The following is a 26,701-nucleotide window of genomic DNA, read 5'->3' on the forward strand; positions in this document are numbered from 1 at the left end:
GGGCTCACTGAAATCGTTCCTTTGATGTGCACCTCAGCTCTCTGGGGCCGGCGTCCTGTGCTTTCCCATCCGGAGTCCCCGCAGGGGCACCGTGGAGGCAGCTGCAGTGGCTGCAGGCTTGGGGGCCGCAACACCCTTTGTTTACTGATACGGCAGCTGACATTCTTCGTCCACAGTGGAGATTTCCCTGAGCGAAGCCCCTGCCCTCCCTTCCTAGGAGCTCGAGAGAGATCCGCCCGGCCCGGTCTGCCAGGTAGGAACTGTGGCGAAGTCTGTGTTATCGGCGGGGACCTGAGGGCCCGGCACTCCAGGGGCTTAGAGCCCTAGGCCGGGCGTTGCCTGCAACGCACCTCTCGGGCCGGGAGACCCCGTCTCAGGCTTCACTCTGCCAACCGCCCCGGCGCCTGGCTTCCTTTGGGTTCTGGACCGCAGTCACTCCCGCTCTTGGACCGCCCTCGTCACTCCTTCGCCTGTCACCCTGGGCTGTCACCCTGGGCTGTCGCTGGACAGCTCCTGCTCCTGCTTCTGGCTGGATGCTGGACGCTGTGAACTTCACGTCGCTGGTGCCCAGATTCTGGGCTCATCCGCGCTGTCAGTGGTTGGGGTCTCTTGTTTGGAGAGCAATTCTCGTCTGCGGCTCTGTCCGGGAGGTGCCAGCAGCCTTGTTCGGGGACAGTGCGGCCCCACCACCCGGTGTGGCCCCTGGAGTCCGTGCTGAGGGTCGGAGTGAGCGCAGGCTCTCCACTGGGCTGGTGGAAACTCGAATGACCCCCAGCTCTACGGCCCCGTCGCCCCTTTGCCCCCTCGCCTGCCCGGCCCTGAGGGACCCCACCTTGCCCGTTCTCGCAGGTCTGGGGAGTGCCACGAAGTCCCCTCCCCTGCAGACCGTGCCCACCGTGGCCTTGATGCCCCAGCTCCCATCTGTCGCCTCACCCGCCTTGGGCTCTGCTGGGGACGCCTCGCTGGCCGTGTCGCCGACGCACCTCCAGGACGAAAGCTGGCCTGCGGCGACCTTGTCTGTTTCCCCACTTGGGGGCCGATCGCCCTCCATCTGCAGGCTGGCTCACACGGCGTCAGCTCCTTAGTCCTTTGTGGCGGGTGAGTCCCCCTGTCCCATCCTGGCTGGAAGCAGAGCCCTAACCCCATACTCGGATGCCGCGGGTCTGAGTGCCCTGCTTCCTCGCTCACTCCTGCACGCCGGGTGGCCTGGGCGGCTTCTGCCCCTCTCGGGAGCTTGGTGGTCCTGACGCTTTACTGGAACTCTTCTCACGGGGCGAGGGCCCGCCTCCTCCGTTCCTGCTCCCTGGAGCGTGTGGCCCCTTCTCTCTCCATTTCTCCACCACTTTGCTCTGTCCCGCTAGACAGGCTGGCCTTCAGGGACTGGAGTGAATCTTTGCAACTCTTTCTCTTTCCACTCTTCTTTCTGGAATTTCTGCACTTCTCTCCCTGCTACTAACCTGGTCTTGGGTCATCTTCCTCCCTCTGTGAACTAACTCGTCACTAAACAAGTATCTTCAGGCACATTTCCAGGGACAGGCACAGAACCCTGAGCCAGCCAAGAGCTTGTGCAAGGGGCTGACACCCCGAGAAGCCCCCGGGGGCTCGGGGGCCTGGCAGCCACAGGGACAGCGGGTGGGTCACTCATGGGAGGAACACACAGGGCGACCCGTCGGGCGGGGGGGTGGGAGGAGGTCTCAGGACAAGGGCGACCCTCCCTCAGTCGGGGGGCTGCTGCCTCTGGGGCTGGAAGCATGAGAAGGGGCTCACTCGCCCCCTCCCTGTGCCAAAGCCCAGAGCTCAAGACAAACGCATTTTTATCACATTCAGCTGTTGATCGGGAAGGTTGGGACGGCAGTGCATTTTGGATCCGCAGAGATAACGGTTTTCCCGGCAACAGCTCAGACGGGGGAGCAGTCCCTCCCGCAGCTGGCGTCTCGGAGAAGCGCTGCCAGACACAGGGCAGCAGCTGCCCGTCAATGTCACTCCCACTCCTTACAGAGCACCGTGAGGAAGGCGCTAACCAACACGCTGACTGGCCCCAGTTGCAGTTACACGTCCCGGAGAAAAAGAAAAACTGACACGCTGACACCTGGATGCAAAACGCACAACAGGAAAACAGGTGTCATGGGCACATCGCACCCCCCTCCCTCAGACGTCACTTCACCAGCTGCACAACCTGGGGGGTCACAGCTCAGCTGTACAACCTGGGGGGTCACGGCTCAGCTGTACAACCTGGGGGTCACGGCTCAGCTGTACAACCTGGGGGTCACTTCACCAGCTGCACAACCTGTGGGTCACGGTTCAGCTGTACAACCTGGGGGTCACGGCTCAGCTGTACAACCTGGGGGTCACGGCTCAGCTGTATAACCTGGGGGTCACTTCACCAGCTGCACAACCTGGGGGTCACGGTTCAGCTGTACAACCTGGGGGTCACGGCTCAGCTGTACAACCTGTGGGTCACGGCTCAGCTGTACAACCTGGGGGTCACGGCTCTGCTGTACAACCTGGGGGTCACGGCTCAGCTGTATAACCTGGGGGTCACTTCACCAGCTGCACAACCTGGGGGTCACGGCTCAGCTGTACAACCTGGGGGTCATGGCTCTGCTGTACAACCTGGGGGTCACGGCTCAGCTGTACAACCTGGGGGTCACGGCTCAGCTGTATAACCTGGGGGTCACGGCTCAGCTGTACAACCTGGGGGTCACTTCATCAGCTGCACAACCTGGGGGTCACGGCTCTGCTGTACAACCTGGGGGTCACGGCTCAGCTGTATAACCTGGGGGTCACGGCTCTGCTGTACAACCTGGGGGTCACGGCTCAGCTGTACAACCTGGGGGTCACGGCTCAGCTGTACAACCTGGGGGTCACGGCTCTGCTGTACAACCTGGGGGTCACGGCTCTGCTGTACAACCTGGGGGTCACGGCTCAGCTGTACAACCTGGGGGTCACGGCTCAGCTGTACAACCTGGGGGTCACGGCTCAGCTGTACAACCTGGGGGTCACGGCTCTGCTGTACAACCTGGGGGTCACGGCTCAGCTGTATAACCTGGGGGTCACTTCACCAGCTGCACAACTGGGGGTCACGGCTCAGCTGTACAACCTGGGGGTCATGGCTCTGCTGTACAACCTGGGGGTCACGGCTCAGCTGTATAACCTGGGGGTCACTTCACCAGCTGCACAACCTGGGGGTCACGGCTCAGCTGTACAACCTGGGGGTCACGGCTCTGCTGTACAACCTGGGGGCCACGGCTCTGATGTACAACCTGGGGGTCACGGCTCAGCTGTACAACCTGGGGGTCACGGCTCAGCTGTATAACCTGGGGGTCACGGCTCAGCTGTACAACCTGGGGGTCACTTCATCAGCTGCACAACCTGGGGGTCACGGCTCTGCTGTACAACCTGGGGGTCACGGCTCAGCTGTATAACCTGGGGGTCACGGCTCTGCTGTACAACCTGGGGGTCACGGCTCAGCTGTACAACCTGGGGGTCATGGCTCAGCTGTACAACCTGGGGGTCACGGCTCTGCTGTACAACCTGGGGGTCACGGCTCTGCTGTACAACCTGGGGGTCACGGCTCAGCTGTACAACCTGGGGGTCACGGCTCAGCTGTACAACCTGGGGGTCACGGCTCAGCTGTACAACCTGGGGGTCACGGCTCAGCTGTACAACCTGGGGGTCACGGCTCTGCTGTATAACCTGGGGGTCACGGCTGCTTGCAGCACATCTGACCAGAGCCTATTTCACTGGAAAAGGTACATTCACATCCCAGGCATTTGTCTAAGCCGATCCCATACACACACGTGCACACTCACACCTACACACCTGCACTCTCACACTCACACCTGCACACACACATGCACACTCATCAAGCATACAGGGTAGAAGGAGCTCCGATTTCGGGGTTGAGGTCTGAGGTCAGGCCCCAGCTCTGCCCCCATCTCACCGTTTCCACGCCCCAACCTCTTTGCCTAAACGTCGCCCTGAGTAACTGGTTATTTGCAAAAGCCAAATGTGTCACCTCCAGGGTGAGCAAGGATGTTAAGAAAGTCATCTGGGGAATGCCCAAGCCTGGGAATCCTGAGTCATTTGTTTAAAAAACGTGAGCCACCCCGCTCCCTGGGGGTTAGACTTAGTCCTGGGCAGACAGGCCGTGGCGCCGTCCCGTGTCTTACCGCGTGGCCAGCTTGTGGCAGACGACACCCGAGTCGGTGATGACCTCGCTCAGCCTCAGCTCCAGGTGGACCTTGCCCTGAAAGTGACAATGACAGGGGGTCACAGGGGGGCCACAAGCAGCGGGAGCTCTTGGGCTCCGATCACAGACTGGTGACACACGACCCTGCGTGGCATCCACGCGCGTCCAGCCGCCCGGCTCAGATCCCAGAGAGTTAAAGAAGCTTCCAGCCCATCGGGCACGACGCTGACAGCAGGCACTGTTTCAGAAGAAAGAAAAGGAAAAGGTGCTGGAGGGAGCAGTGTCCCAAATGGGCCTGACGGTCTGCTCTGGGCTGTGTTCACTCACACGCCGCAGGCCCCGGGCCGGCGTGGGCAGCTCTGCCCAGGCGTCTCGGTGCTTCTGCGTCTGCGGCAGGCAGGGTCGGAGGCCAGCAACCTCAGCCCTGCTCCTTAGGAAGGAAGCGGACGCTCACGCGTGCTCTGGGAGGAGGGGCACAGCAGCTGGGGTAATGGAGCAGCCGAGGCTGTGCTTCCACCCGTCTGTCTGTGCAAAGGGCGCCGGCTGAGGACGGCGAGTGGGCAGGGCAGACACGGCCAGGGCATCATCAGGGCCACGAAGAGAAGGGGGGAGACCAGCTCCCGAAAAGTCCAACAGGGGGATGCATGATGCTCGTGTTTCCGTGAGCGAGCGTTAGTTTAAATTAAACTGACTTTCCTTAGACACGGAGGTGAACTGGATCCATTGTCTCCAAGGTCCTTTCCGACTGAAACCCCTGGACCCTGCGGCCTGGGGAGAGCCTGTGAGGGCCGCCACGTCTCAGGAGAACCCAGGATGCGGTGGGGATGGCTCGCCAGCTGGGGGGTCGATGTGGGGCGCTCAGCCCCGCACGGTCCCGTCACTGCCCCGACAGCCGCCCACTGCAGCGCGGGACCCCTACCCCACGCGGAAGCATCCAGCGCCCTGGCCCGGGCCGTCTGCACGGGGCGTGTGCTGACCTGGCCAGCGGCTCCTGGGCCCGGGATCCTTGCTGTTCCTCTTCTGCCCCAGGGAAGGCCGCTCCAACAGCAGCCAGACCTTCCCACCTGCTGCTTCTAAGCTTGACCTGAGCCACCAGAGAAGCGTTTCGACAAAACGCCAGCAGCACCGATTATGAGAAAGGGAGAGGCTGGACCGGGACACGCAGCCTGAGGATGGGGGGCGCGGGGAGCACCCCCAGCTAGAGCCCCGCCCGCCAGACAAGAGAAAATAAACAAGAAACCAGGGTCTGGCCGTGAGAAGGGTCAAGGGCGATGCCTCCATCACCCCAGGCCCTCCTGTCTCCTACACACCTCTCGGGCCCCGCACTGGTAGGTGACACGAGCTCCCCAGGATAGCCTCTCCCACTCAGAGCAAACCAGCTCCGGGATCGCGAGCTTGGAAGCGAGCAGCTGCCCCGGGCCGCAGCAGCACGGGGGGAGGCCGGCCTCACGCACCAGACACCTCACCTACGACACTGACACGGGCTCCCGACGACACGGATGTGCCTCCCTGTGGGGAGCCCAGGCCGCGGGCGGCGCTCACGGCCGCAGACGCGTCCAGGCCCCCCAGCCGCGGGCAGGGCTGGGTGCCGGCCTTCCCGGCCTTGCCCTCACCTGCGGGCAGGCAACCCGCGACAAGTCCCGCGAGGTAGGACCAGCCCGCAGGCATCACAGCCGCGCGGCCCGGGCGACACCAGCATCCCGACCCGGAGTCACATCTGTATCTGCGGAGGCTCTGACGGGGCCCGCCCCTCGCGGGGCCGCACTCGCCTAGAGCAGCGGCTCTTCCCACAGCGGCTTGGGGCGTCTGCCCGAGCGCCCTTCACCCGCCAGGCGCGGACACAGGGTCCACCGCGCACCGCGACCCTCGCGCGCGGCAGGCTGGTCCGAGAGCGAATCCTTGGGGCCGGTAACTGGGGCGGGAGTGGCGGGGGGTGGGCGGCCTCCCTGTGCGGGTGGAAAAAACAAAGTCCCCAAAGGCCAGCGGTGCATCCTGAGCCACCCCACCCTCGGCACTGTCCCCGGAGCGGGCACTGCCGTCCTTACAATGAAATAAGAACGCATAGATTGACGGCCTGGAAACCAGCCCAGCAGGAAGCTCAGCTGTCACTGGCGGCCCGGTCAGCCTGGTGTCCTTCGTCGCGCCCCAGGTGCACGGGCGCCCGCTCTGAGGCAGACGGTGGACCACGGCCCCTCAGACCGACGCATCCCCAGTGTTGCTCGACCGGCTTCCGAGAAGCTGCCCCAGCCTCGGGCGCCGGGCGCTGGGCTGAGGCGCCGCCGGCCGTCCGGGCTCCTGCTCCCCAGTGGAGGACGGACGCGGACTGTGGCCGCTCACGCTCCTCTCCTGGGGCAGCGCGTCCTCCAGGAGAGGGCAGATGTTGCCAGCTGATTCGTGCTGTTACATTTCGGGGGGTTTGGGGGAGGCTGATATGAGGTAAATAAAACACACACACACACATCTCGGAGAGAAACCCCTGCAGAACAGCCCAGGATCTGCAGCTCAGAAGCTCACACCCATGCTCACTGCACAAACAATCCCACCGCAGACACCAGCGCCCGGGGTGCCGCGGGCCACACCCTGCACAGGGCAGGCAGGAAGTGTGGTTTCCCAGGCTCGGCCTCTGCAGGGCACGCGACCTTCCGTGGATGCACAGCTACACACAAAACTGCCCCCTCTGCTTGTTTTGACTCCAGCGGGAGCCCTCTCCCCAGGGAGGCGGTCAGAGGCCCACCTGCCAGGCTGAGGGCAGAGGTGACCATGCCTCCCATAGGGGCCGGAACCCCGGAGGGGGGTCCAGCTGAATCGTGCTCGTTAACAATTAGCCCAGGCAGGACGTACTGAGACTTGGCCGGAGTCCTCGCATTTATGTTGGTGTATGAGAAGAGAAACCTTAGGACAGAGCATTGAAAATGCTGATTTCATGGTCTTTCCCAGTCTCATTTAAGGAGAATAATGATAAGAAGTTGTTTAAAAAAACAGCTGGGACTGAACTGCATCACCCACCCTCACGGAATATCCACTGGGATAGACCAACCCGGTCTTAAACACGTCAGCAAGTCTAGGAAAATAAAAATCACATCACAGCTGCTCTCAGACCACAGTGGAAATTAAACTAGAACTCAGTGACAGAAAGATAGCTAGACAATCCCAAAATATGTGGAGGTTAAAGAACACACTTGCAAATAACAAGCAGGCCAAAGAAGAAGTTTCAGGAGAAACTAAAAAATACTTTGAATTCATTTCTTTTCATAAGTGAAAATGAAATAAAACATCAAAATCTGTGAAATGCAGCAAAAGCAATGCTTAGAGGGAAATTTAAAGCAGTGAATGCATATATTGGAAAAGACGAAAGGCAAAAATCAATAATGTAAGTTTCTAACCTTAGGAAACTAGAAAAAGAAGAGCAAATTAAATCCAAAGTGAGCAGAAGAAAAGAAATAATAAAAATTAGAGCAGAAATCAATGAAAATGAAAGCTGGAAATCAATACAGAAAATAAACAAACCAAAGCTGTTTTTTTGAAAAGATCAATAAAATTGGTAAAGTTCTAGCCCCGCTAAGAAAAAACAGAAATGAAAGCAGGGCCGTCACTCCTGGCTGCAGAAAACCAGCAGTGGTTCCGACAGGGGATCCGAGATGTCACCCACCTGTCAGCCATGGGGGCCCAGAGCCCAAGGTGAACCCCACTGTAAGCCGGGGGCTTCAGGGAATATAAGGCATCAGCCATAGCAAATGCACCCAGGACGCTAGCAGTGGTCGGGGGAGGAGTACACGGGGTTCTTCATACACTCCCCTCAACTTTTCTGCAAAGATAAAACTGCTCGAAAAGTAAAGTTTATTAATTAAGAGAGAAAAGCACTGGCGGCTCCTGTGCAATTTTCTCAGGAAGGTGTCGGTCTCTGGTCTGCAGCGCCCGTGGCCGCAGGCAGGGGCCCAGCAGCACAGGAGCCATCGCTGCCCTGTCCTCATTCTGCACAGGGCCTGCGAGGCTGGGCGGAGGTCAGGCAAGAGCAAACCAGGGCGCCGGCGACTGAGTGCTGGACCTGCAGCCCCACCGGAGCCGAGAGCATCGGGAAGGGGCAGGGACATGAGGGCGACCAAGAGAAGCAGCCGCGTCCTCGAGGGGAGGCGAGGGCCACCCCCTCCTCTCCTTCTGACACTCCCGAGCCTGAGAAAGACTCTCGGGTCCTTGCAGGTGTATGGCTGCAGGCGCTGATTGTTGGGGAAATCCTCAGACAGGACGGCAGACACACAGAGGACGTTCCCAGGGCGCCCACTATGAGGCCAATTACTGCCCTGTCGCTAAAGGTGCAAGAAGAGGCCACGGGCTGGGGGGCTGCGGCTCTGCTGGGGCAGCCCACCTGCCTCTGCCTTTTCGGAACATGTGCTCCAAGAACAAGTTTCACAGAAGCCGCTCAACGCAGAGCTTGCGGCTGCCGGCGTCCTTGGAGGATCGGGAGGGGCCCTCGCGGACGTGAGCACGCATTCTGGCCACTGCTGCCCAGCGGGGACCACGGGTAGGGCCGTCCCTGCCGACTGCCTCATCCAGAACGTGCCCAGCCGGGGACAGGGAAGGAGCAGAAGCGACGGGTTCTTTTTAATAAAGTGATTGACCAGAGACCTTTACAAACATCAGTTCCAGAGGGAAGCCAGACGTTCTTTCACTCCTCTTCTTCCCCCAGTTCCGTGACTTGCTGGTCTCTCGTGGGCCCTGGCTTTGTGACACTCCCTTTCTGCTGCCTTTGTGAATCGTGAGCAGATAGTTGGAGAAACCATATGTGTCCCCTGACCTTCGTAGCTGCAGGGAAGGTGCATAACTGCCCCTTTAAAGGCTGCTGCCCGTGGCACCTGGCAAGTCCCCTCCGGAGAGCACTTGCTCGGTGCCTGGAACTCAGTGGCCGCCACCACCCACAGTCCCGCTTCCGTGGAATCACCAGTGGGTCGGGACCCACGTCACGGGGACCATCCGGGAATGGCCCGGACGTCCTCAGGCTGCAGGTGGACACATGCGTCATGTTTCCAAGGCTGCGGTGACCCAGCGGCTCTGGATCTGGACAGTGGTGGTTACACAGCCACACGCGTGAGACGCACCCACGGGGACATGCAGGCACACGCGGGGCTGGTGGGACCTGAATGGGGTCGGGGACCCTGTACCAGTTATGCGGATGTCACTGCGGGACCCAGTAGGGACATGGCCCTGCTTCTTATTTTCAGTCTTTGAGTGTAAACAGGAGAACACACAGCTTGCTAACTAACCATTACCCCCTGTGCAGTATTTCCTGTGGCCTCCCGTGACTCTGTAACCATTTCAAAATTAAAAGTTGTGTTTTTTTTGAAAAGGCAAGAAAAAGGAAAAGCTACACTTGCCAACAAAACAGAACTTAAATCTGGGGACTAAACAGCGGGGTCATTGCGGCCACAGGCGGAATCTCTCAAGAATGACGGTGACGGAGGCAGGCGGGGCCCAGGTGTAAAGCACACACCGCACAGGGGTCCGGAAACTTCTTCCTAAGGAGGCGATTTCTTGGTCACCTGAGCAGCAGCGGCCGCTGTCCTTTTGGCCTTGGGGCTCCGTGACTAGTTCTGAGCAGTCACAGGTCCCCCAATTTCCACAGCACGTGTGGGCCCCTCAGTTGGAATTAACTGAGCGTGAAGCACGCTTACGATGCCCCTTGGGCTAGGCTTCTCAAGGCGTCCCTCTGGCTGCCTCTTTGTCGAAGTTTGAGCATCGGCCCCGGCGGCCACCAGGGGCCTCGGCGGTGGACACCCTGAGCCGCCGGTGTGCAGTTTCGAGCTCGGCCATGGCCCCAGGCCCACGGGGAGGCGCGCTGACGCTGGGCCGGGAGCCCGGGGAAGGCCTCGCGAGGTGCCCACTTGGGGATTCTGTCCGCGACACCTGCTGTTTGACCCTGCTGAGCTCAGAGCAGGCCCGGCTCGGCGCTGGCCCCGGCATTGCAGGCATGGCCCGGGCTCGGGGACGGGCTTGACCGGAAACTCAGGCCGGGGTCACCAGAGAAGAGAAGATGCAGGCGGCCCCCCCGGCGGGCATCTCCTGGACCCTGGGCATGGGGAGCGGCCCAGCTGGGGGAGAAACCCCCTGTCCCGGGGTGGGGGCACCTTGCACTGGTCAAGGGGTCACTCCCAGTTAACACATCGCCAGGGCACTGGGCGAGCCCCAGGGACGCTCAGGCCACGGTGACTTCATCACTCCGGGCACTCCCTTCAGCTCCAGCCCCGCCCTGCTGAGGGCAGGGAGCCCGGAACACACGCGGGCACCTCCAGTGGGCAAGGCCCACAGCCTTACGTTTTCTCACCTATTCTCTCTTTACCTTCAATTATGTGTCGCATTCTTTCGCATGTTACATTTTTTAAGCTGCACGAGTAAGTCCGACAGTAACCAACGGAACAAACCAAATGCACGAGCCCAGGAGGACATACGCAGGGGACAGCTTGCTAAGCCTCGCTCCCTCTGCAGACCGGAGTCCAGCGTCTATGTCTCTAACCGCTGTCGGGCCTCCTCCGCCAAGGCCCCCACGTCCCGCGGGCCCCGCGAGGCCTCACCTGCACCTCGGAGTCGGCGTCCACGTGCTGCAGCTGGAACCACGTGTCCCGGTTGTGGTACTTCTGCAGGTCTTCCTTCCGGATGGCCACCTTCCCTGGAAGATCAACGCAGAGGAGACCAGTCACGAGGGCGCCAACCCACCCACCCAGCGGGGCTGGGAGCAGTCGCCACTACCACTGCCAGTCACTCCAAACGGGAAATCCAGAGCAGATCGTCGGGAAAGAGACGACGCAGTAAGGGCAAGAGATGCCACGTTGCATCTCGGAGGTGCCACGTCCACCCTGAGCAGAGCCCGTCTCGAGGTCACTTCCACGGTGTCCACAGCCTGGGCGTGACGGGGGTGCGTGCTCTCCCCTGTCACCCAGGCTGCGGGACATGGGGGCACCCGGCGCAGATCCTACAGGTCAGAGAGCGGCTCCGCCAGGTGCACGGCTCAGGGCCGGAGGGCGGCGTGTGGGATGGGGAGGGAGCAGGCACCCAAGGAAGCCACGTCACGGCCCCCCCAGCCCCGAAGCCCGAGCTGCAGAGGGAGGCAGGTGGCGTCTGCTGGGAGGGCTCTGCTGCAGAGTCCCTGGACATGCGCGTGTGCCCGTACGAGCTGTAGCTTAGAATTCACGTGTGTGCACGTCTAGCTCACAGGCAGCGTGCACAGTCGGCTCACAGAGTGTGCACACGCGTGTGCGTACATTTAGCTTATGCAGCACGTGTGCACACGTGTTCCTGTCGGGCCCGTGGAGTGAGCCGGGTTCTCGCCCGCCTGGGTCTATGAATCAGTGTCTCTCACAGTGTAATCACAGGCCACCTGCATCAAAACAGCTGGAGAGTTTCCTAAATGCAAGTTCCCCGGCCCCACCCTGCGTGAGAAAACAATCTCTGGGGTGGGGCCCTGGAATCTTCGTTTTCACGAGGTCCCCAGGGAACTTCTGTGGGTCCCAAAGTTTAAGGACGTCTGCTCTCAATAGTTTTACATTCCTGACATAGGCTTGGTACTTAGGAGCTAGAATTTCAACGAAAATACACACGTAAATATACGTGTGTGATGTACATTACCTGACATAGATTTATAGTGTTTAAATATCCATCTACCACCGTCATGCATTGTTCATTCACCTTATTTATTCCAAAGACATACGTGGCAGCTAGCAAGCACACACCCCACAGCTTGGGGGGACAGAGGGCACCGGGCACTGGGCTGTCCTCCTGTCCCCACATCCCGTGGCCTCGAGCACGGGGACCACGCTGCCCACCAGGGTAGGGGAGTCGGACGCTGGCCCACGTGAGCATCCCTGCGTACACACGTATATGCATGCAATACACACGCACACACACACAGTCACACACACGTACACTGTACGTGTACACACACACATACATTGTAAATCACATACGGAAGCAGGAACGATAAAGGACAACATGAAAGCAAACACCTTCTAAGTTCAGTTGTTCCTGGTGTACAGCCCAGGACACACCGCCTAACTCGGGAGCGCGGTCCAGTTACCAAAGGAGACGCTTTGGGCCCCTGGCGCCGTTTCCCCCGCGTCATCTGCTACTTGGGACGCTCTCCAGGCCGCTGTGGCCACCCTGCGGAGCCCCGAGCTGGCCGGCCCACCCTGCCCTCACCCAGGACGCAGAGTCCTCTCCGCGACGGGACTGCTCTCCGTTTCCTGTTTCTTCACAGACTTGCGCTTCTGAGTAGAAGCACCCGGCGGCCTCACGGCGGGGCCTGACGCCCAGCTGGTCCTGTGGTTGCCCACACTCGCTGCCCGCCAGCCCCTCGCACTCTCCCCTCGCGTCGCCCTGCAGCAACCCCGGGGCGAGGCGGGGCGCGCTGGTCACAGACGTGGCAGACGTCCGCCCACGGGCTTCGGGCCTCGTCGCTGCGGCTCTGCCCTCCGTGCTTCTCCTACCGCTTCTTCTCCCCAAACGCCCCCGTCCCACGCGGCCCTCCTGCGACGTCACCTCCCCTTCAGCCTCCCCCGGGGCCCGCAGGGCCGTCTCCGTGCTGCGCCCGGAGGCTCACACGAGGCCTCGCTGGGGCCCAGCCACCTGCTGGCCGGTAGGTTTCAGGGAAAGGACGCTGGTGCAGCTGGCTCCTGGGGGAGCTCAGGACATCGCCCAACGTACACGCGGCGCGTCTCAGAGCGAGAGGCGAGGAGAGGCGAGGGCGGCTCGGCCGTGAGGAGGGGGCGTCGGCCCAAGGCCCGTGCGCACACCCCGCCCGGGAGCCTCCACGGTCCCTTCCACCGCTCGGTGCCCCAGCAGCTGCACCTCTCTCCTCTGGCTTGTGCCTCCTCTGGATGTGCCGTCCCTTTGCTAAGATGCACCGCGGGCCCACGTGTCGCCAGCTCCCAGCTACTCGACGCCGAGGTTCCTCCAGACACGTGCGCTTGAAAGGCGTTAGAAAATGCTTGCTTCTCTCTTGTTAGCCCATCTTCTGTCTAGTTGTGTAGGGGTCCAGCCGGGGAACCCAGGTGGGTGAGAGAAGGGTCTCACCCTGCAGTCTTCACGCCTGGTCTCCAGACCTGATAGGCGCACCCACCGGGCACAGACGGGAAACTGGAAACGAAGCAGGGACACGCCGGCCCGAGTGCCGCGGGCTGAGCGTGGCGGGGTCGGGTCTGTTTACCCCCCACCGTCACCTGCAGCAGCCCCGTCTCCCTGCCCACTGTGCCCGCGGCACCTCTGCACGCTCACTTCGGCCCTCCACTCACCTCCCACCGTCACACAGCCTTGGGAAAGGCCAGCCCTCTGTCCACTTGCGAGGTGGACGCAGCACAGCTGGCTCCGAGGGTCAACACCACTGCCCACATCAACCTCGCTGGCTCAGCTCTGGCCACGCAGAACCATCTGCAGCCAAGTCCTGCCCAGCCGCAGGCCCCACAGGGCAGGGAGGCGACGGCATGCAGAGTCCGTAGGCGGAGGGCAGGGGCGGAGGGCAGGGGCGGAGGGCAGAAAACACAGAGCACACAGGCTGCAGAAAGAGGGTGTCCCACAGGGATTCAGAGAACTGGAGCTACAGGCCACACAGGCCTCTCTCCAGCCAGCGTCAAGTCCCAGGGACTAACCCCACCCTAACCCCGGCCCATCCCAGGCCCCTCCCCTCCCACCACTCCTGGTCTTGGGGGCATCCCGCCGAGGTCCTGAGGTGGGTCCCACCACCTCTAACCACCTGTCACCAGGCAGAGCCCCTGGCTTTCTCTCTGCTTGGCTCCTGCAAAACTCCACCCCTTTCCCCGATGGGAATATAATTTTGAGTCTTGCAGGAATAAAGCCACAAGAAACAAACATTTCTTGGAACTAAATTGGGCAATAATATTCCACTAAAAAGGGATAAAGAAATTTGCAGACTCCACGATTAGTTCAGCTGGATAGGAGGGTCACATTTGAAGTCTGAAATTTTAAGTAACTGCAATGTTTTTATGAGCTTTGATTGGAACAGGGAGGAGACACATATTTAATGCTCATATGACCCCTACAACTTACACATCATTATTATTCTTTATTTTTGGAAGTACTTAATTTTAAATGGGTAATACCAGAACAAAGTCTGAAACATTAGAAAGGATGTAAAATACAGCCAAGAATAACTTTCTCCCTCCCCTGCTACACGGGTCCCACCTCAGGGTCACCTCTGTCACCAGCTGCCGGTCTGTCCCTCTAGAGACCGACCACATCAAGAACACATGAACATGCACTCTTTACACGTGAGAGGTAGGTAGTGTTCCCACAGGCTGTCCTGGGGAGCACCTGACCTGCAGACCACAAGGCCCACTTAAACGTGCCTGATGTGTCACAGTCCACAGCTGTCCCAGTCGATCTGAGTGACATCAGGTCACTATGCCCCCTGGGCCTCACCCTCTGACGAGGACAGAGTGGTGTGGCAGCCTTTCCACCACTAAAAGCCCCGTGTATTACTTCCTCTGGTAATGGGTGGGTGCCGTACCTGCCAGGGTCTGTTCAGAAGAGAGAAGCACATCAGGTAGTTCAAGAGGCAGCATGTGACGTGGGGAACCAGGTACGGTAGGTCAGAGGGTGCGGGAAGGTGGGCAGCCAGGGGTGACACCTGCAGGGTGGTGACTAAGGAGGGACAGCCAGATGCCCCCCGCCCCCCGGGCCTGGCAGGGGGCAGAGATGTCATTCTCATCGCTCCTGTTCACCCTGGTGTCCAGCAAGTGCACAGAGGCAAGAGAGAGAAACAAGGGCCTGTAGACTTGAAGGGAAGAAATAAGTCTTTATTCATAGAATCTATAGGAAAAGCGACAAGAAAAGCTGGCAGAGTAGGTGTGTTTAGAATAAAGGTCAATACATAAAATCAATTGTATTTGTACACACAAGCAATGACAATGGAAACTGAAATTGAAAAGATACCAACAGCACATCCACAAAATGACGCTTTTATGGCTTGAGCTTTTGGTGTACTATCCCAGAAATCTTTGTCTACTCTATCAAAATCATAAAATATAGGGATAAATTATATGTATACACACACACACACACACACACACACACACACACACGTGTGTGTGTGTGTGCTGAAAACACATCACAAAACCCTGATGAGAGAAATTAAAGACCCAAGTACGTGGAGAGACATGCCATGCTGGAGGGTCTGAAGACTCAGTTTTGTTAAGATGCTAATTCTCCCCAAATTAATCTACAGATCAGTGTAATCTCAGTCATTTTGGAAATTGAGAAGATGACTGAAAATGTAAATGACAATTCAAAGGACCTAGAATAGCAAAACAAGTTTGGAAAAGAATAAAGTTGGTGAGCTCACACGACTGATTTAAGACTTGCTGTGAAGATACAGGAATTAAGACAGTTTGGTGTTGGTGTGAGGAAAGGAATACAGGTCGGTGGAACAGAACACAGAAGCCATAAATAGACCATAAATAGACCATAATAAATAGACCCATGCATATAAAGTCAGTGACTTTCAAAAGGTGCTACGGTAATTCAACTGGACACCTGTAAGGAGAAAAACGAAGCCTGTCATATGTAAAATTCACTTGAAATAGATCGCAACATGAGCGCTAAAACCAAAAGCTTTCTAGAAGAAAATCTTCACAACCCTGTGGTAGGCAAAGATTTCTTAGACGTGACATCAAAAATACAAACTATAAAAGAAAAAAATGTTTGATGAATTGGACTTCATCAAAATTAAAAACTTCTGCTCTGCAAAAGACACTCATAAGAAAATGAAAAGACAAGCCACAAGCTAGAAGAAAATATTTGCAAAACATACATCTGATAAAGGACTTGTATCCAGAATATATTTTTAAAACTTTAAAAACTCAATAAGAAAATCCAATTAAAAGGGCAAAAGATTTGAATGATTTACCAAAGAAGAGATACAGATGGTAAATAAACACATGAAAAGATGTCCAACATCATTCTTCATCATGAAAAAGCAGTAAAAGCTACAATAAGATACTACACACATATTAGAAGGGCAAAAATGAATCAAAAATAAAAGTTGATGATACAAGTGCCAGAGAGAATTCAAAATGGTGCACTCAGGAAAGCAGTTTGTCAGTTTCTAATAAAGATAAACATACACTGCAGGGGAGGAAAAATCTTTATCCTTCTACTCTTTTAGGTTCTCTGGGGCTCTGTTAACAAAAGAAAGATTAAGAAGAGAAAAACAAACAGAAGTTTATTAACATATCTCAGATATACATGGGGGAAACTTGGTGATGAGTATCTCAAGGAGGTGGCTGGAACTCGTAGCATCTTAACCTAAAACAACCACCACCAATTTTCAGAGAAGTGACAAGACCAAAGAAAGGACTCTGAGTTTCTAGGAAGGTAAATGTATGTGGGAGCCAATGGTCTGGAAGGCTCGTTGTGTGGGTTCCTTGGCGTAGCCTCTGGGCTGACAAGGGTCTAGGGTCGTCTCGGATTTGGACGAATTTATGTTCTGCTTTTAGGGTAGAGAGATTTCCTTGTGTCTGCTTCTTCCCAACTGCCTTCAGCTCAAACAAATCGCTATGCCACAGTGGCCTATTTGGGATGGCAAATTCTGCTGTCCTTTAAAACCTACAGTACGCCCCAGCAATCTCACTGTTAGGTATTTTCTAAGAGAAATAAAAATATCTGCCAACACAGAGATCTAGGCAAGAATGTGTACAGCTGCTTTGTTCACAACCACTAAAAGCAGGACACAACCCCACCTCCGTCGAATGACGAGCGGGTAAACGGTGGCACTTCCCTGCAGTGGGCACAGTGTGCAAATTATACCTGGATAACCCTGGCCTATAAACAAAAGGATCAAGGTCTCACTTCACACACCCCCACCCTTTAATAGAGAAACTGCAGGACGCCCCTGCCAGCGGGGCTGGAGGGACAAAGCGGGGAGATGGTGGGATGAGCAGGGCCACAGCCGGAGTGGGGCAGAGGGGGGGGCCTGGCTCCGGGCCCCCAGAGCCCCACCAGCCCACGCCCCGCCCCGGAAGTGGAGCCGGTGGCCCTGACCCAGCACTGCCTCGACCACACCGCACTGCATCTCCACACCCTCCCTGGGACACCCCACCCCTGGACTCGGCCCGCGGGGGGGCCCACGTGCTGCTGCACCGGGAGAACCTGGTGCGGTGCCATCAGATCACATGGCAGACGTGAGAAGCCGGTGACACTATCTATGCTCGTTTCCGTGACACAAATTTATACCCTAGAACTTGGTTTCTCATCCTGGTAACAACATAATTGCTAGTCATAACTTCAAATTATCCCTGGAGATCCAGACAGCCTCTTATTTTTACGGCTGTGAGAACAATGTTGAAAACATCTAAATCTGGTTGCACCCTGACACGTCCCAATTTTAAAGCCACCAGGAATTGCTAAACCATGATTTTGCTGGTTCTCTTTAAAAATAGCAGGTGCCTTAAACAGAATGATTGATAAACATCTTATTTGATTTTTATAAGGGGAAATAACCCACAAACCAACTGTATTTTAAAATATCTTTGCACATTTTAATCACAGATCAGGTTCTGTGATTAAAATGTGCAAAGATATTTTAAAATTCCTTTTTCCTTAGGATTACCACTCTAAAAAGCTCCCATGTGCCTCCAAGGATCAGTCACATTCCTCTTCATTCTGGTATAACCTGAGCCAACGACCCTGCCAGCGCTGCATCTCCCTGTGGGTCTCACCTGTCACCCAGGTGAGCTCCATCCAGGAACATGTAAACTTCCAACCCACCGCTCTGCTCCTCTCCTTTCCTCCTTGAACAAACCTTGGTGCACCCAGCAGGCGCTAGACGGAGACACCCCCGGGCCCTGCTCCGAGAGCCCCAGGCCACAGGAGGTACGGTCCAGTGGACACAAAAGAAATGCTGCCACAGGCGACGGTGAGAATAACACACACCGAGGCGCAGCCCCCAGCTGACCAGGGTCTCGGGCCGACAGCGGCAGCCACGTGGGCGTTGGAGAAGGGCCTGAGGTGGGCGTCAGGCTGCGAGGCACCGGGAGAGGAGCCGGGAGGGCCAGAGCCTATGTCTGGGCTGGAGGAGGAATCACCAGAGCTTGATGCCAAGCTAAGGGTTCGGGCGCCATCCTGAGGGCAAAGGGAGCAGGCCTGCAGGACGAGCAGCACAGAAGTGGCCCCGCAAACGCGAAAATCCTTCTCGCTTCAGAGTTAAAGCTCTGCTGAGTGGTCCTATCACAGCTCCATCTTAAATGAAGTCAAGTGTGAATGATCTGAGTTGCTGTGTCATCTAGGCCGTGTACTTCCTGAACAAACTCTGGTGATGTCTACGTAAAACACAGCGGTTTCCAAGAATGCTATTTGCTGGAAATGCAGACTCTGGGCCCTGCCCCAGACCCAGTAACCAGCATCTGCATTTTGACGAGCGTGGGAAGCTCTGATCCACGTGCTGGAAACGCTGCCGGATGCTTCTTCAAAGGACCTCAGCTCCAGAGCTGCCTTCAGACTTTTTTTTGAGGGCTGCAGGCCTGGGCGCAAGCACCCCTGACCAGTCACGTATGGGCAGTGAGTGGAGCTGGTCAGACGCCCCAGGAGCGGGCGGGAGACTGCAGAGTCAGGGGCCCGCCAGATTCAACTGCTCTGTCCAGGAGCGAAGCACCGAGACGCCTCCTGCCAGGAACAGCCAGGCCAGCGACGATCAGCTGGGGTCCCATGGCCACAACTGAGCCCACACTGGGCAACTCGGGTCTAATTCTGGTGCCACGGGGAACGGATAGGGTTTTCCTGGGACAGAGGTGCACCCACCAAACGGGCGGCTCTGGGCTGCTCCACATCCAAGGTGGGCCTCACTCTCTCCAGGACGCTGGTGGGTGCCTCTGGGACTCTCAATACCTCTGAGACCCCCAGTACCTCTGACAGTATCCCAGTGCCTCTGAGAGCCCCTAATGCTTTTGAGTGCACCCCCAATACCTTGAGGGCACCCCAATACCTCTGAGCACCCCGATACCATCCCAGTCCCCCATACACGGGTGCTGGGTTCAGGGATGGGCAAGGCCTGGGGTGGTGGGATGGTTGGAGAAGCCTTCGGGAGTCGTTTGGGGGGACGCCACTCTCGCCTTGAAGGATGGTTTGCCTTTGCCGCGTGTCCCCGTGTCCCCGCGTGAGCTCATGGGGTGTCGCCCCAGAACACAGTGACAGGGCAGCTCCGGGACGGCCAGCAAGGGCAGGCGAGATGCTGGCGTGGCTCACCGGCTCAGACGGGGTGCCCGGGAGATGCCCCAATTCTGCCAGAATAAGCCCCGTTCAGAAGAGGCGGAGAAAATGAAGAAAACACCTGGTCGGTCGGTACCTACCTATGATGGAATCCCTCCGGAAAACGTCTCTATCGAAAATGTAAAAGGACAGGTGACGGAAACTCCGCGGAATCTCGCAGTAGAAGTCCTCTCCGTAGAAGGGGCTGGACACAGACAGAAGGGGCACCGTTAGATTCTACGAGGCCGCGTCCCCTGTCCTGGGAGCAATCAGTCCTGGGGGGTGATCAGTCCTGAGAGGGGGTCAGTCCTGGGGGGATCCGTCCTGGGGGGTCAGTCCTGGGGGGTCAGTCCTGGGAGGAATCAGTCCTGAGGGGGGGTTCAGTCCTGGGGGGTGATCAGCCCTGGGGGGTCAGTCCTGGGGGGTGATCAGTCCTGAGGGGGGGGTCAGTCCTGTGGGGAATCCGTCCTGGGGGGGTCAGTCCTGGGGGGAATCAGTCCTGAGGGGGGGGTCAGTCCTGGGGGGTGATCAGCCCTGGGGGGTCAGTCCTGGGGGGTGATCAATCCTGAGGGGGGTCAGTCCTGGTGGGATCCGTCCTGGGGGTAGGATCAGTCCTGGGGGGGGCCGGCTTCCAAGCGCCTGCCTCAGGCATGCACCTGTGACCTCACGTGGGGGACATGAAATTGGGAGCTGGTGGTCCCGGCCGGGCCGAGGGAGGCGGGAGTGGGGGAGGGAGGCGAGGGCAGGTGACAGACATGGAAGGACCTGTACGCAGGAGCTGCATCAGAGCCTCCGCTCGGAGGGGGACGAGCCCACCTGTGGTGCTGCCGTCAGAAGCACCTAACAGGTTTTGCTTGTTTTACTGACCAGCTCAGGTCCAGAGCAGGAAGGGGTACCATGCTGGCCTGAGGTCCAGGCGTGCAGAGAAGGCAGCTGCTCTCTCCCCGCCATGTCCTGGGGGCCAGAGCCCCGAAGGCACGTCCCACAGGAGTCAGAGCTGCTGCCGAGGCCTCGCTAGAAGGCGCACGCGTACAACAGGTGTTTCCAGGGCTGCCCCCGAGACGGCCACACACGCGAGTCCTGACTCCAGTGCCCCTGCCCACGGCCTGGCCCCCATCCCGGCTTTATCTCGGGGGACTGTCCCCACTCTCAGCTGCAAATCAGGATCACCTGGAGAGGTTTCTAGAAAACACACTGCCTAGGCCCCACTCAGAGGGCCCTCTTTAGGGGTGGGTCACAGGGTAGCACCTCCAGTCCCACACCTGCCACCTCCTGACACAGAGCCGTGACGCCAGCCGGTTACACGTGGGGGACACAAATCTCACCCCCGGCCCCTGGAGGCACAGGAGCCCCGGGACAGGCGGTCCTGCACCCAGATGGCACTCCCCCCGGTGAGGATGTGGAGAAATTGAACTGCTTGTAGGAATGTAAAATGGGGCCATCACTTTTCCAAAACGGTAAACCCGGAGTAACCATTATAGCCCAACAGCCCACCCCCAGGGGTATGTCCTGGAGCAATGAAAACACATCCACACAAAAACTGGTACGTGCAAGGTTACAGCAGAAACAACCCAAGCGCCCATCAACAGAGGACGGACACACCGAACGGGGCCCCTGACCCACTGGCGCCTTCAGCTCTCATGCTGATGCTCAACGAGAGAAGCCAACACAAGAGGCCACACAGGGTGCCGTTCCCTCTATGTGAAATGACCAGAACAGGCTCGTCTGTGGAGACAAAGTGGATCCCTGGTTGCCAGGGGCTGGGGAGTAGGTAAAGGGAACGGGTTTCTCTTTAGGGAGATGAAAAGGTTCTAAAATTGATTGTGGTGATGGCCACACAACTCTGAATATAATATAAACCATAGAACTGTACATTTTAAATGGGTAAATTATATGGTATGTGAATTATATCTCAGTGAAGCTATTTTTCAAAAACCAAAAATTTTAAAAATACATAAAGATGTCAGCAACTGAATAACAGAATTAACATTCTAGGGTATATCATGCTTAAGTTATTTTTTCTCTAAAGATATATGGATATAGAAGAAAAATAAAGACACATGTTTTTAAATAAAAGTGGGGTTACATTATTCAACCTGATATACAGTCGGCTTCTTCCTTTAACATGAGGCCATGGACCACTTCCCAAGTAAGTAAAGGCCAAACAGCACCTGAGGTGTGAGTGACCACAGCCGCAGGACTCACACCTTCCAACACGTGGACAGCAAGTCCTCCCCCACGTCCACCACCGGGAGCGTCCCTAGCCCTGGTGTCCTCAGGACAGTCCCCGAGGTGGCTTGCTTGGTGGGAGGGCATCCTCCATCCTGGGCTCTGGGACCACGGACCCTCCAGGAAGGACTCCATCAATGTTTACAAACTCTGCTAAGCTGGTGACCAAAACTACTGCTTTCATTGGAAAAGTTTAAATTATTGGTGAGGCTGAATGTCTGTCAAGCGTGTGTGTGAGCACTTTTGTTTCGTTTTGTGTTGAAATGTCTTTGGCTCATTTTCTGTCAAATGACCATCTTTTCACATTCTTTTCAAGTTCAGGATACTAATCCACTGAGAACTTTTAAATTTATGTTGCAAAGTAAAAGACAAGTACCTGACGCCCAACATACAAGGAATATGTTTGTCGTCCACGAACAGGGACAGGCAGGCGGCCCGGCTGTCCCCACCAGAAGCCCAGGGGGTCCCAGCACAAAGGCCTCCTCAGCCCAGTCGTGGCATCTCTCAGGTCGGGGCTGGCATCAGCAGGGCCCACAGGGGCGTGAGGGAGCAAGGCAGGCATCCTGGGGGTGGGACAGGCGTGCCCCCTGGTGCCCGCACGCGGCCAGGCCACCCCCTTCTTGGTCGACGGGAAAGCCTGCAGTGTCTCTTCACAGGGGCAGAGTTGGAAGCATATTTCCAAAAGAAAAGGAAGCTGTGGATGGTGGGAAGTGGGGTGAGATCCCCCCACGTGCCTGCAAGACAGACTCTCCTTTCTGGGGGACTCAGAGGGGCTGCACAGCCCGAGCCCCCCCGGCTGGCGCCTTTGCCTGGGCATCTCCGCGCACAGGTCAGCAGCAGAGGCAGGACTCATGCCCTGCACGGTTGCGGCGTGTCCAGATAAAGGGAAAATGCCGCCCAAAGGACTGGACGGCCTTAACTACCACTATCTGACAAGGGGATTAAGACGTGGCCTCTGAGGCCGGCCAGAGCGCTTTCCTCGCTAATTACAGGGAGAAGTTTAAACGCAGTTTCACAGAATTGGGAAACGAGAAAAAGCCTCCGACAGGGGAAGCTTTTGGCCTCCCGCTCCGCGAGCCCAGATGTGCAGCCGAGAGGTCCCGGCAGGACACCCCCGCAGGACCGCAGAGTCCTTCCCCGGCCCCCCCAGAGCCCGGCTGGTGCTGCCCTGCCCCCGCCGGGGCCAGACGCGAGGTTCTCCCCGTTTCATGCTGTGTGCTGCGTCCTATGCTGCAAACGCCAGCATCCGTTTCCCGGCATCTGGGGGAGGGGAGGGGAGCGCGGGAGCCACGGGGACAGAGGGAAGCCTCCCCGCAAGCCCCGGATGCGCCACAGGGCAGCCCTGGCGGAGCCCAGGCGCCCAGAAGCGGGGACCCGGGGCCCACGCCGAGGCCCAGAGAGAGCTGGAATCCAGGCAGGCAGGGCCCTTTCTCTGAAAAGGGTGCCGGCCGGCTCTGAACAGCTCTGCGCTCGGCTAATAAACGTGCAGGTGGTTAAACCACTCACTAAAACCTGGATTAAAATTCATGAAACCGAATGCTGTATTCAGACGTCCACAGAAGAGTCGGGAAGGGAGGGGACTCGTGCAGCCTGCACCCCGCACGGGCCGGTGCTCGCGGGGCCCCAGCACTGGGAGGGCCCGCACCCAAGGCGCGAACCGCCCAAGGCTCCCAGAAGCAGGAGAAACCCTGTCTGGTTTCTCCCTCACTTCCTCTAAATGGCAATTTTAAAGCAGCGCGGCCCTCGGCACCTGAGAGCTTGTCTCTGAGGCTTCCAAGAAGCTACTGCATCTCACTGGGAGGCCGGGTGCTCAGCCTCTGGTGCTGAAGCCTCCCCCTAAGTCGTGGGGCACGGCCTGAACACAGGGAGGGGTGGCTCCCAGGAGAGAAAGCCGCTCCGTCCACGCGAAGGACGGATGGAGAAACGAGGGCCTGCCCCCCAGCTTCATGCAGATGTGAACGGGGGCCGGAGGGATGCAGCTGACCCTCCCGGGCAAGGAGGCCTGGAGGTCAGATCACAGTTTTCCTCCAAATGCTGGGGAAGAAGCATCCCGCCTGGGCCCCACCTGGGCCAGTCTTGGCCCGCAGGACAAGGCTGGATCACAGGGCACAAGGGCACCCAGGGCGCCCGCCTACAGGGCCAGCAACACGCTCTTCCAGAAGCACAGGACCCCAGCCAGATGTCTGTGCCAGAGCCCGGCCCTCATGGGTGACCTGCAGCCCGTTGCCCTGGCCTGAGCAGCCCAGGGTGGACGGCCACGTGGCCTTGGCAGGTTCCTCACTTCTTCCAGACTCAGTTTCCCCATCTGCTCACATGGGGTGCACCCCACACGGGACTCCCACGTGCGGCCCCTCCCCTCCCCCCCCCCCCAGAGAAATCACGTGTCCTCACCAACAACTCACACCCGGACTGTCCTTTTAAGGCCCAGCCACGCTTCTTAAGGTAACTGAAACCCCCGGACTCCAGAACGTTCAGGAAGGCCCCAAGGGAAGGAGGGTGTCAGGAAGAAGCCTGGGGGCGTGAGGGGGGCGGTAGCCTGGGGAGCTTCTGGGGACCCCAGAGGAACCCATTAACCACAGCATCCCGACACCCAAACTGCCCAGCCCACAGCTCCACGGGGACTGACTGTCTACTCAGGGAGGGTGGACAGGGCAGGCCCAGGGTCTCTCCCTGCAGGGTGGTCTCTCCCTGCAGGGTGGTCTCTCCCTGCAGGGTCCCAGCCTTACCTGGGCCTGGGCACGGCGGTCAGCTGGGCATCTGGGAAGCCCTGTGAGAAGCCCCACATCCTGAGATTCAGGGGCTCAGTGAGGACTGGAACCCAAAGTCGGGGGGATGCTCTGAACTGAAGGCCCACCCTGGACCAGACAGCTCGCCAGGACCGGGGGGAAGGGTCCCTGCCTGGAGCTCCCCGGGACCGGGGGGAAGGGTCCCCGCCTGGAGCTCCCCGGGACCGGGGGGAAGGGTCCCCGCCTGGAGCTCCCCAGGACCGGGGCGGGTGGAAGGGTCCCCGCCTGGAGCTCCCCAGGACCAGGGGGGTGGAAGGGTCCCCTCCTGGAGCTCCCCAGGACTGTTGGGGCGAAGGGTGGTGTGGAACGTCTGGGCCTGAGACCTGCATTTATGTCAAAAAGACTTATTTTTTAAGCTTTAACTTGAGAAATTAGAGAGAAAAGAAACATAAGGGGAGATGATGCTATTTGTACAGTCTCATAATCTCAAAGTTGGTGTTTTCTAGTCAACAACTTGGTTTTCATCAAGAACATCTGAGAAAATGACGTCTTTCTTCCCAAACCACAGAGCCCCTCTTATGCTGTCACGCCCTAACCCCAAACAACTTCTCCCTCCCGGAGACGAAGACCCGAAGACCGCGGACGCCACCACACAAAGCTCTATTTTCTGAGCAATTTGCATCTCTCGGAAGGAACAGAGAGACCCTCTCAAGTCACGACCCACATGCTCCTTCTGATTCCAAACCGGAAGTTCGCGCCCACCCGCGGGGAACAGCCTTTCATTCGGGAAAATTCTTGGCGAGAATGACGGGATTAGAGACTCTGTAATGTCACCCAAATCGATAAGCGTGGTAATGAGCTAGCTCCTTCCTCACTGTGCTCTAGAAAGCGGTTATTTTACTAACTTCTACTTTTATGTAAAAAAAAAAAAAAAACCTACCAACAAAAGAACAAAAATACTGCCCATAATCCCACTACCCAGAAAAAATAACCACATTGGCGTTTAAGTCCTCACATACCAGACCATTTTTAGAGCTATGCCAGTTTTTTAAACAAAAAGGAATCTTACTGTGAACTCAACTTTGTAACTTGCCTTTATCGCTTGACAGACACAACCAAACTCTGCGAGAGGCAAGGAGGCTCGGTCGCGGGGTCAGGGCCGTCCGGTCCAGAGGCCCACAGAGGCGGGAGGGAGGGGCTTCTGGGCTGGATATGGGGGGGGGGGGGCGGTCCAGGCAGGAGGCTCAGCACAGCCTCAACAGAGCTGCCCTGGGGGAAAGTGAGGGTCAGAGTAGGAGCCCCTTCCTACCTGTCGTGGGGAGAGGCGGGCAATGTCATCCTCAAAATAATCACTTACATGGACAAAAGGAAATGCAAAACGGGCCCTGCATGGAATACGCCTGCAAACGACTGGACCAACCCAGCTCCTAAGAGCTCTTATGTTTAACTGTAGCACGAACGTGCTCCTTGTACTGGTTAGGACGGTGGTTGTCTCCACAGGCAGCCTCAGCTCCGCTTTGCCCTCCCGGGGACCCCAGGATGCCCTCCGCAGATGCACTGTGGCCCCAGGCGGGCGGCTGACCCGCCTGGACCCTGACAACCCAGTTTCATAGAGCCTTTCCGTTTAAATAAACGGTAAAGAAATGATGACTTGCCATTTAAATGATTAAACATTATAGCTGTAAAAAGTTAAATGTGAACACCGTCCACTTGCACCATCAGGAAGATACTGTTCTCAGGAGGACAGAACTTTCCCCGAATCACCGTCCTGGAGGAGGGACGGGCCGGAAAAGGCTCCTTCTCCCCGAGGTGTGCAACCCAGGGGGTTCCCCCAGTAAATCTGCATCAGCAGTCCCCTCTCAGTGCCCCCTGTCCCACGCCAGACATGCAGGAAAGGAAGGCAGGGACGGTGACACCTGCTCATGGGTGAGCGGCGTTCTGCAGACCCAGGGCGTGGGGACACCCACAGAGCCAGGCCGCAGCCCGATGCCCGGACCCCTTCGCCCGGAGAAAGGAGGGAAGGGGGCGTGTGTCCGCCCTCTCACCCTCATGCTCCATCTGCACTCCAGCCTGAGGGAGGACAGACCACGCTGGGTGGCACTGACCCTCTGCGGCCACCGAGGCCCCTCTGACTATGAGCCCCAGACGGGGCACCAGGTCCTGCCGGCTCTCTCAGGTCCAGAGATCAGACGTAGGCTCTCTGTTTCCTACAGAAACTTTGCCAAACAAATGATCAACCCTCACAGGCGATGGTGAGCCTGGAGGACGATCTGGGAGTTAGGGCCACAACACAGCAAGGCGTGCAGCTGCTCTG

The 26,701-nt window shown here is 57.8% G+C and overlaps 1 protein-coding gene across 4 annotated transcripts in view; it reads right to left on the reverse strand.

Annotated features, from left to right (window-relative positions):
• The window catches only part of RASA3 (RAS p21 protein activator 3), a 90,770-nt gene that overhangs the window by 24,103 nt on the left and 39,966 nt on the right, over window positions 1-26,701 (reverse strand). For all 4 annotated transcript variants that reach the window (XM_059902631.1, XM_059902630.1, XM_059902632.1 and 1 more), the window contains exons 3-5: window positions 19,534-19,637; window positions 10,756-10,850; window positions 4,173-4,249 (exon numbers count right to left, since the gene is read on the reverse strand). In XM_059902631.1, the coding sequence (XP_059758614.1) occupies window positions 4,173-4,249; window positions 10,756-10,850; window positions 19,534-19,637 (276 nt within the window). The remainder of the gene's footprint in view (window positions 1-4,172; window positions 4,250-10,755; window positions 10,851-19,533; window positions 19,638-26,701) is intronic.

The sequence above is a fragment of the Balaenoptera ricei genome, chromosome 18 (genome assembly GCF_028023285.1).
Source record: "Balaenoptera ricei isolate mBalRic1 chromosome 18, mBalRic1.hap2, whole genome shotgun sequence".
NCBI lineage: Eukaryota > Metazoa > Chordata > Mammalia > Artiodactyla > Balaenopteridae > Balaenoptera > Balaenoptera ricei.